General features: G+C 42.4%; 1 protein-coding gene across 2 annotated transcripts in view; it reads left to right on the forward strand.

Moving 5' to 3' along the window:
• The window catches only part of NRD1 (nardilysin (N-arginine dibasic convertase)), a 109,361-nt gene extending 100,668 nt beyond the window's left edge, over window positions 1-8,693 (forward strand). For both annotated transcript variants that reach the window (XM_012639425.1, XM_012639424.1), the window contains 10 exons: window positions 1,383-1,545; window positions 3,180-3,211; window positions 3,429-3,567; window positions 5,576-5,623; window positions 5,907-5,959; window positions 6,348-6,431; window positions 6,978-7,068; window positions 7,305-7,421; window positions 8,262-8,351; window positions 8,461-8,693. In XM_012639425.1, coding sequence (XP_012494879.1) covers window positions 1,383-1,545; window positions 3,180-3,211; window positions 3,429-3,567; window positions 5,576-5,623; window positions 5,907-5,959; window positions 6,348-6,431; window positions 6,978-7,068; window positions 7,305-7,421; window positions 8,262-8,351; window positions 8,461-8,658 — 1,015 coding nt within the window. In that variant the 3' untranslated portion in view covers window positions 8,659-8,693. The remainder of the gene's footprint in view (window positions 1-1,382; window positions 1,546-3,179; window positions 3,212-3,428; window positions 3,568-5,575; window positions 5,624-5,906; window positions 5,960-6,347; window positions 6,432-6,977; window positions 7,069-7,304; window positions 7,422-8,261; window positions 8,352-8,460) is intronic.
• The last annotated feature ends 321 nt before the right edge of the window (window positions 8,694-9,014 follow it).

Below are 9,014 nucleotides of genomic sequence, written 5' to 3' on the forward strand. Positions count from 1 at the left end.
CAAAGTTTAGCCTAAGTGTACAGCATTTGTAAAAGTCTACACTAGTGTACAATAATGTCTTAGGCCTTCACATGCACTCGCCGCTTACTCACTGACTCACCCAGAGCGAATTCTAGTCCTGGAAGCTCCATGTACAGCATGTGCCCTATACAGGTGTACCATTTTTGTACCTTTATACTGTATTTTTACTGTACCTTTCCAATGGTTAGATACACAAATACTTACTATTGTGTGTTAACAACTGCCTACACTATTAAGTACAGTAATATGCTGTACAGGTCTGTGGTCTAGGAGCAATAGGCTACACTACATAGCCTAGATATGTAGTAGGCTATACCATCTATATTTGTGTAAGTACACTCTGTGATGTTCACACAGCAACGAAATTGCCAAATACATTTCTCAGAATGTATCCCTGTTGTTAAGTGATACATGATTATAAATGAAAAACAGGTTATAAAATAGTCTGTTAATTATAATGTGGCTTATAATTTAAGAAGTCACTATTTTTTCTTTGCGTAGCATTAACAAGATCTTTTTGAGGATGGCACTAAAGCACAGAATGTGAGCAGATCCAAAAATGTTAGCTATATATATCAGTCAGTTATTGTGGCATCAACGCTGCGTGACAAACAACCTCAGAATCTCATTGGTTTACAACAATATTTATGAATTAAATACTATTTTTATTAAAATCCAGTAACTCCTAAAATTTACTTTATTGAGGTATGATAGAGTAATAATAATACACCTTCTGTTTATTGAAGATTTATTCGCTAGATCTGTTATAAGAACTTCATATATTCATTTAATTTTAACCAAAACTCTGTTACTTTTCTTGTTTTATAAGTTATTTCCCTTGTTTTACAAGTAAAGAAATTGGGTTACAGATGTTAGGAGACTTGCCAAGTTCAAACTGCTTATTGGCGGTGGGGTTGTGGAGATGGAGGGTGCAGTTAATCTCTCTAGACTAGAGCCATTGCCTTTACTAATATTATCACTGCTGTAACTGTTATCCATAATGGTGGCCCCCAGTAATTAGTGAGATTTCAAATGTTAGTGAGATTGCAAACCAAAATAGTAATATTTTAAAATTGGTGCATAACTGGATAAACTTGACTCATCTGGCAACTTCTGTGAAATATTTTACTCTGCAACTGAGACAGGTAAGTGCATTATTGTACTGGTGAGTAAATCTATTTAAAAGTTTGTGTATCCAATTTTAAATGCTGTTTGGTGATCATGATGTGTTTTCTCCATCTTAAGTTGTGACAGAAATTGTCTCTTTAAACACACATCTATAGAAACTTGACCAGTATTTCTTTATTCTCAAGATTCATTTCTTAAAACAAAATTTTGGTTTTCTCCTGCCCTCCGTACAGAGATGTACGGCTTTTAATCCTGGAATATGCTCGTTGGTCTATGATTGACAAGTACCGGGCTTTGATGGATGGCCTTTCCCTTGAGTCTCTGCTGAGCTTCGTCAGAGAGTTCAAATCCCAGCTCTTTGTTGAGGGCCTGGTACAAGGGAATGTCACAAGCACAGTGAGTATGAGGTGCTTCGTTACTGTGGGCTGGGTCTGAATGCAATTGTGAACCCTGGAATTGCATTAGTTCTTCTTAAAGGGGAAGCAGAAGCTCTGTATTTTTGGCAGGACAGCATTATCATATTCTGTTTAGGAGGGAACCTGGCCCCTCTGATGCTTGGCTACTTTCTTCTTATGAAGGAGACGACTGGTAATAGACCAGTACTTTGAGTGAAACGGGTTTGGCATATCTATATTGTTGGTTGCATTTGTCAAAGACTATTGTTAACCATAAACAGTTTAATGTAGAGATAAAAGTGGAGGAGGGAATGGTGAAGGATATATGATACATACACACACACACACGTATACATAGCCACCACAAGTATGTCAAGCTTGTTCGTCAAGCTGATGTGCTAAGGCTTTATTCTGTAGCAAATGGAGAACCACTGAAGGATTTAAGAGGATTTGCGGTTAAGAAATATCCAGAGAGACCAGTTATGAGGCTGTTATAAAAGCTCAAGTGAAATATGATTTCACTTAGGAGCTATCTAAAGTAGTCAAATTCATAGAAACAGAAAGTATAACAGTGGTTTCCATAAACTGAGGAGAAGGGAGTTGTTTAATGGATATAGAATTTCAATTTTACAAGATGAAAAAGTTCTGGAAATCTGTTTCACAACAGTGTGACTGTACTTAACACTATTGAATTGTACACTTTTTAAAATGTTAAGATGATAGATTTTATATGTTTTTTACCACATACAAAAAAGTTGAAGTGAAAAATGATGAATCCTGAGGTTAGGCCAAATAAATGAAAAAGTGTTAAGAAATAATGTGGTAAAATATAGCCAAAATTCACTGAATAATTGGATATAGGGGTGAGAGACAGGGGAGGAGTCTAAGATGATACCAAAATTTCTTGCTTGAAGTAGTGGGTTGGTAGAGAAGCAGGAACAATAGTAGGATTGGGAGCATATGAGGAGTTTGTTCTGATGCGTATTGAGTTGGATATGTCTTTGGGGCCTTGTACTTAACCAAGGCCTCTTCCTGGCCAGGTTGCTTGTTCAAGACTCTTTCCCTAAACTGTTTGGCTGTTGACCATTTTCCTCCCTGGCCTCCCAGTTTCTCAGCACTGGCCCTTTAGGGAAACCACTTTAGAAATGTGCTCATGCCTGCACTCATCCCTCATTTTATACATAAGAAACCAGAAGTCTTGAGAGGGAAAGAGGATGTATTCATTTAGTGTTAAATGTTATCCTATGGCTCTATCCAGGCTCTGCGTCAATGGGCCCAGATGTCTAAAACACAGTCACAGTTATCATAAAGGCCACAGCCTAGCTGGGTAAACTGACACTAAACAATTAAGTTTGCTCCATTTGGGAAAGTATTGCAGTGTATGGGTAAACAGTGCCAAGTGAGCCAGGAAAGGAGCTGTTCAGTTATGAGCCGCTAAGTATGCAACAAACATAATCAATATTGAATTGATTAGCCCAATCATGAATGACTTACCCAGCATTGAAATGACAAACTGTATCTGTTTTCCTAATGCTATCCAGGGCTCCCCAAGCAATTAGAACATTGATGTTAGCTGGTTCTGGGTGAAATTAATGTCAAGAGGGCCTAAAGCAGTTATTCTTTTTTGCTTCTTAGGAATCTATGGATTTCCTGAAATATGTTGTCGAGTAAGTGTCGGTTTGAATTTTCTCTTTGGGGGTGTTCTTACCAGCATGAGGGCATTGGGCCACAACTCAGTGAATTGTTATTAAACCCACAGTTAAAATAATGGTAGATTTTCTTGAGGCTGGTATAAACAAAGCAATTCAAAAGGGACTGTGGAAGGCTTGGCTGCTTCTTCATAGTTCTTGGGTGCCTCAGTGACCCATGCTGATTCTTTTGCAGAAGGCTGAACTTCATGCCTCTGGAACAGGAGATGCCTGTGCAGTTCCAGGTGGTAGAGCTGCCCAGTGGCCACCACCTGTGCAAAGTGAGAGCTCTGAACAAGGGTGATGCCAACTCTGAAGTCACTGTGTACTACCAGGTCAGTTGGTCTCATTGTGCAGCCATCCTCATGGCTAAATATCTTTAGGGTACTAAAGCCTGGTGGAAGGTCCAAAGTATGGGAATGAGTGATCCATTGACTTTCAAGGCCCTTTTGTAGTTACTTCTGTAGTTTTATGCTTGGGGCTATTTGTCCTCCTGAAGCAACTACATTTAAAAGTGGATCCTCCTTCAGTCACAGTCAGGTATTACCAGAGAAGTGTGGATGGGATTCCTTCATGTTCTCTTTACAGAACCCTAACCAGCAGAAGGACATTTGTTAAAGCATAGTTTTGAAAAAGAGACAAAAGCATAGCCAAGCAATCAATATACAGCAAACAGAATGACTACCAGAGTCCTAAAGAGTTCAAAGCACTATGTTATGGATGATAGATCCATAGGCTTCAGAACCCCTTACTTGCCTGAGGTCATATAAGCTGGTCTCGAATTTATTCATTCTATTTTCAGTTCTGTTTTTTCCAAATCATCCTGGAGGGGTGGGGTGGGACTTAAAGTAGGGAGTGCTTTTCAGCAATTTCAATTGGCCCATAGCCTGCTTTAGCCTGTGGTTAGTCCACTTCTAGGACTATGGGGATCTTCTCTAAACCTGTGCCTGTCCAGTGTCTTCTCAAAGTCTGGGGCTCCTGTAGCTGCTACTGTGGTTCTGAGTTCTCTGCATGAGGAATTCACTTCTCTGTCAGGCCTTGTGAAGATCCCTGGTCTGGGCTTTGGGTGGCATGGCCTTATTTTCATCTTCTTTTATTGTTTCTGGCCCTGAGCCTCAACCTTATCCTGATACTGTCCAGGTCCTGGTTGTTAGAAGCAAATTTACCTGTGCAACATCATGGCCATTTCTCTTTAGTGAAGTTTAACCTTATTCCAGTCCTTTGATTCAGGAGCTACAATTCTGGAGCTAGGTTGATAAATTTTTCTTTCTCTGGAGGCCCAGCTTCTCTGTGGGGCCCATCTCAATAGCTGTAGCATTCCAGCCTGTGGTCTTTTCTAAGTTGTGACTACCAGGTTTCAAACTCCTTAAATGGTATGGGCTAGCCCTTCTTAGCCCAGTCCACATTTCCAGTGCCTTTGACTGCTCACAACCCAGACACAGGAGAACTTCTCCAGTTTTAGGAAGGGTTTCATATAGTAAGACTGTCTTTGGAAGTGCTTTTCATCAGTCACCTCTTAGCATTAGCTAAAAACTGCCTCCCTTAGGAAACCAATTCCCTTCTCACAGAGAGCATTTTGAATAGAAAATTGATACAAGGTTTTGACTGGTTTTGTTGCAGCCCCTTGAGAGAAACAGGCAATCTCAGTGCTGACTAATCAGGACTTGCGGGGCACACAGGCTTTAGCCTCTTCCTCCAGTGAAGTGGGGAGAAAGAGAAACGAGACCGTGTCAGAGGAGCCTGCAAGATGGTCCTGACTCTGGATGCACTAACAACATCCTTGCTCATTGGCCTCCTGCCCTCTTTCATTCTGATGGCATTATTTTGCCAGTTTCCAGGGCAGCCAGATGTGGTCCCAAAGCATGGTGCCTGCCTCTTAGATACTTTTCTTCTCAACTGGCTTGGGTTCCTGTGTGTGGCTGCAGAAGCTCCTATTCATTTTCTCTCCACCTGGGTAATAGATCAGATACCCATCAGGATCCCCAAGCGTGTCCTCTTCTCCTCCTTAGGGCCTTGAACTACAAGTACTTGATTTTAGAATGTGTCCTCTGGGTCTTTGGGATCCTCTAGTCAGGAGCTGGCAAGTTAGGGATTATTGGACTCACCTCCATTTTTACCTGCAATTCTACATTAAGGGCTGGGAATACAAATGATCCAGTATGATTCCTGTACTCACAGACCTTTGGTCTGGTGGGAAGGCAGAAACAAAATGAAAGTATGATTAACTGTTGGGGGAAGGGAAGTGATGATAATGGAATGAGTGGTTGCCAAGAATAGCTGCATTATTAAAAACCCCTATACGCCATTGGATATTCAGTTGGTCTGACTACCTTCTCCTCTCAGTCAGGTACAAGGAGTCTAAGAGAATACACTCTTATGGAGCTGCTTGTGGTAAGTGCATAATGGAGACTTGAGGTGTTAGGAGCCCCTGTTCCACTATGAGGCCCAGCCTTTCTGCCTGGGACTAAGGACTTGGGGTGGTCAGAGACCTGGGACTGGAAGGCAAGGTGGTCATTTACTGTTCTCACCCACTAACAGCATGGGCAGAGGGCCTGGATCATTTAGGAAAAAGGCAGTAAGGGAGGGTGGACTTTGAGGTATGTGGAACACTGGGGGAAAGAAATGAGGTTTCCCTGCTGGGAGTTGGGCTGATGGGTAGTATGTTGAATTACAGATGCACATGGAAGAGCCTTGTTTTGACTTCCTTCGAACCAAGCAGACCCTTGGGTAAGTCTGCTGGCAAGGACACTGGGCTCAAAATAAGAGTCTGGGGCTTACTCTGCAGGCTGAGGTTTATCAGATATCCTTACTGAGCAGCCTCTCATAGCTCTTTGGTCCTTCCGTGCCTTAGAGTACTTTCCATACCTACTTGTTAGAACTTCTGGAATTTGCTTCTTGGAATATGATCAGATTTTTCATTTGGTCAGCTTTCAAGATAAGAAAAAATGCTTGTGCTCCTCAATTCAGGAGAGGGGTAGCCACCTTAAAATTTATGGGTCCTCTTTTCCAGGTCCAGTAAGGATAGGCAGAAACCCTTTCCACTCACATCTAGTGCCTCTATGGGCAGGGCCCAGGTGACAACCTGAGCTTATATAATTTTTCACTCTGGCTGTAGGTACCATGTATATCCTACCTGTAGGAACACATCTGGGATTCTAGGATTCTCTGTCACCGTGGGGACGCAGGCAACCAAATACAAGTGAGTAAGCAAGTGAATAGTTGGGAGTCTAACCTAATATTCTGGCATGGAGAATGGGAGCTTTATGTGCTTCCTTAAACCTCTGATGACTCTGACCAAGCAGGGTTTGCTGTATTTAGTCACTGCAGAGGGTGTGGGGCAGGGGGTTATAGTTCGCCTGATCCAGGACTATTCGATGGTTCCAGTGGTCCTATAGGGCTTGATGCAAGTCCTGTGGTCACTGTGCAGGGCTTGCCAATGTTTCTTCTCTTCAGGCAAACCTGAGGACAAGAAAGGCAAGGATGCCTGTCGTGACATTCATATTGGAACCTTTGGTTCTCAGCTTTGGAATGACTTCTTCAGTATGAGGATACTAGGAAATTGGGCTGAAGGTGGGGGGAGAGGAAGTGTTCCTCCCCATTCTCTTCCCTCCCTCAACTGAAGGTAAAACGCTGAGGCCTGGGAAAACACTGCAGCCTTTTTCCTGGAGATGTGCCATGTCATAATTCTTTCTGCCTGAGACACCAGTTTTCTTGATGACTTTTAATTGAAGATGTTTTGTTTCAGCTCTGAAGTTGTTGATAAGAAGATAGAAGAGTTTCTTTCTAGCTTTGAGGAGAAGATTGAAAACCTCACTGAAGATGCATTCAACACCCAGGTGACTGAGCTGTGCCAGCCTAGGCTTTTGGTCTTTCACCCCCATGAGCCCTCAAGACACCAGACATTAGCTTTAATAGCACTATGTGCTGGCCAGTTTTTGAACTTTGCAGTCCCACCTTAATCCCTCCCTGTCCTGCTGGCAGTTCCATCACAAGCCAGGCTGGACAGGGCCAGGTGTGTTCTGGGGAGACTGGTATGAGGACATGCCTGAGCATTTCTTTTTGCTGGGAACAGGTCACAGCTCTGATCAAGCTGAAGGAGTGTGAGGATACCCACCTTGGGGAGGAGGTGGATAGGAACTGGAACGAAGTGGTGACACAGCAGTATCTCTTTGACCGCCTTGCCCATGAGGTAATGTGGTTTTCAGAGCAAGACAGCCCTGACAGGGTTCAACAGGAGTCACAGGTCCAAGCAAACCAGTATTTTGTATGCAAGAGAATCCTGGGACACCCAAACCGGCTTGGTTACTTACTTGCTCATTTCATTACTCTGACTTGCCTCCCCAGCACCTCAGGTGGCCACGTGAGCAGGGTGCTAACCCTTACCGTGCGCCCTCCCCAGCTTCAATCAGAGCAGCTCCACTTGTGTGTTATATTGAAGTTCGTAAGATTTTGTGGAGAAAAGAAGGTTCTGCTATTTAATGAAAATTATTCCATGAACAGGCCCAAAGGAGTAAGAAACCTATGAAAAAGAGCTCTGGATCCTGCAATTCAGTGCTACTTCTGATAACATATAACCCTTTGTGGAGAATTAGCAAAGCACAACATTGCTCTGTGAGGCTGAGAGGTTATTTAACAAGAGGTTTCAGCACAGCTCACCTTAAGGCACTTGTTTTCTTAATAGAAGACAGATTAAAAATTTGCCTGTTTTAATAGCTGCTGTATTTTCCTCAAGCCAGAATATGCAGTTACCATATAACTGGGAGGAGACACTAAGGAGACACTCGGGTATCAGGCTCAGTGTACAGTATTCAGCTGTAATTACAGCATCTGCTAACCTCTCTTGCTCATCTGCTAATGTAGATCATTGCTATAAAACATGAAGGTTCATCAGAGAATTCATCTTTATCCTTCTGGAAGGTTAGGGACAAGGTGAGGTTAGGAAGAATAAAATGAAGTCCTTAGATGCTAAGCAGGGCCAAGGAGGTCTGCCTGGGGGTTATTTCTTTCCTATCTTCCCTTTCCATGTAAGATTGAAGCACTGAAGTCATTCTCAAAATCAGACCTGGTCAACTGGTTCAAGGATCATAGAGGACCAGGAAGTAAAATGCTCAGCGTTCACGTGAGTGTGGTTAACTAAACTAGCTCTACCCCTTTACTGAACTTGGGTTGTTCAGAGACCACAAATCTGGTCAGTGTATTTCTCACCTTGAATCTTTGGCCTCTTTCAGGTTGTTGGATATGGGAAGTATGAGCCGGAAGAGGACAGCACCCCTTCTGGTGAAGATTCAAATTCTTCTTGTGAAGTGATGCAGCTAACCTACCTGCCAACCTCTCCTCTGCTGGCAGATTCTATCGACCCCATTACTGATATCAGGGCTTTCACATCAACACTCAACCTTCTCCCCTACCATAAAATAGTCAAATAAACTGCAGTCTCATTGGCCTGAAGCAATGTGTATTTAAAAATGTGTTTGTAATTTATGGAGTTACACTACTACTGCCTTAGGGCTTCCAATGAATTTTTGCACTGGCATCGGAGAATTTGATTTACTTTTTAATCCCTTCTCTATTGAAAAAGTGTGGCCAAAAAACTTGCTACAGCAATTTGGGAATCCCTGGCCTGTGTCCTATCAGACTGAGAATCTAGTTCTTGAAAAGCCCCATGTAACCAGTGTGTTATTAATAACTAAATGCTAGAGTGTTGGTACCTAAATGCTAGGTACTAATACCTGTTTCTGATTTTTTTAAAATGTATTTTTAAATAAAGATAGCTCTGTATTTC

This window comes from Propithecus coquereli, unplaced genomic scaffold (genome assembly GCF_000956105.1).
Source record: "Propithecus coquereli isolate 6110/MARCELLA unplaced genomic scaffold, Pcoq_1.0 Scaffold14, whole genome shotgun sequence".
Lineage (NCBI taxonomy): Eukaryota > Metazoa > Chordata > Mammalia > Primates > Indriidae > Propithecus > Propithecus coquereli.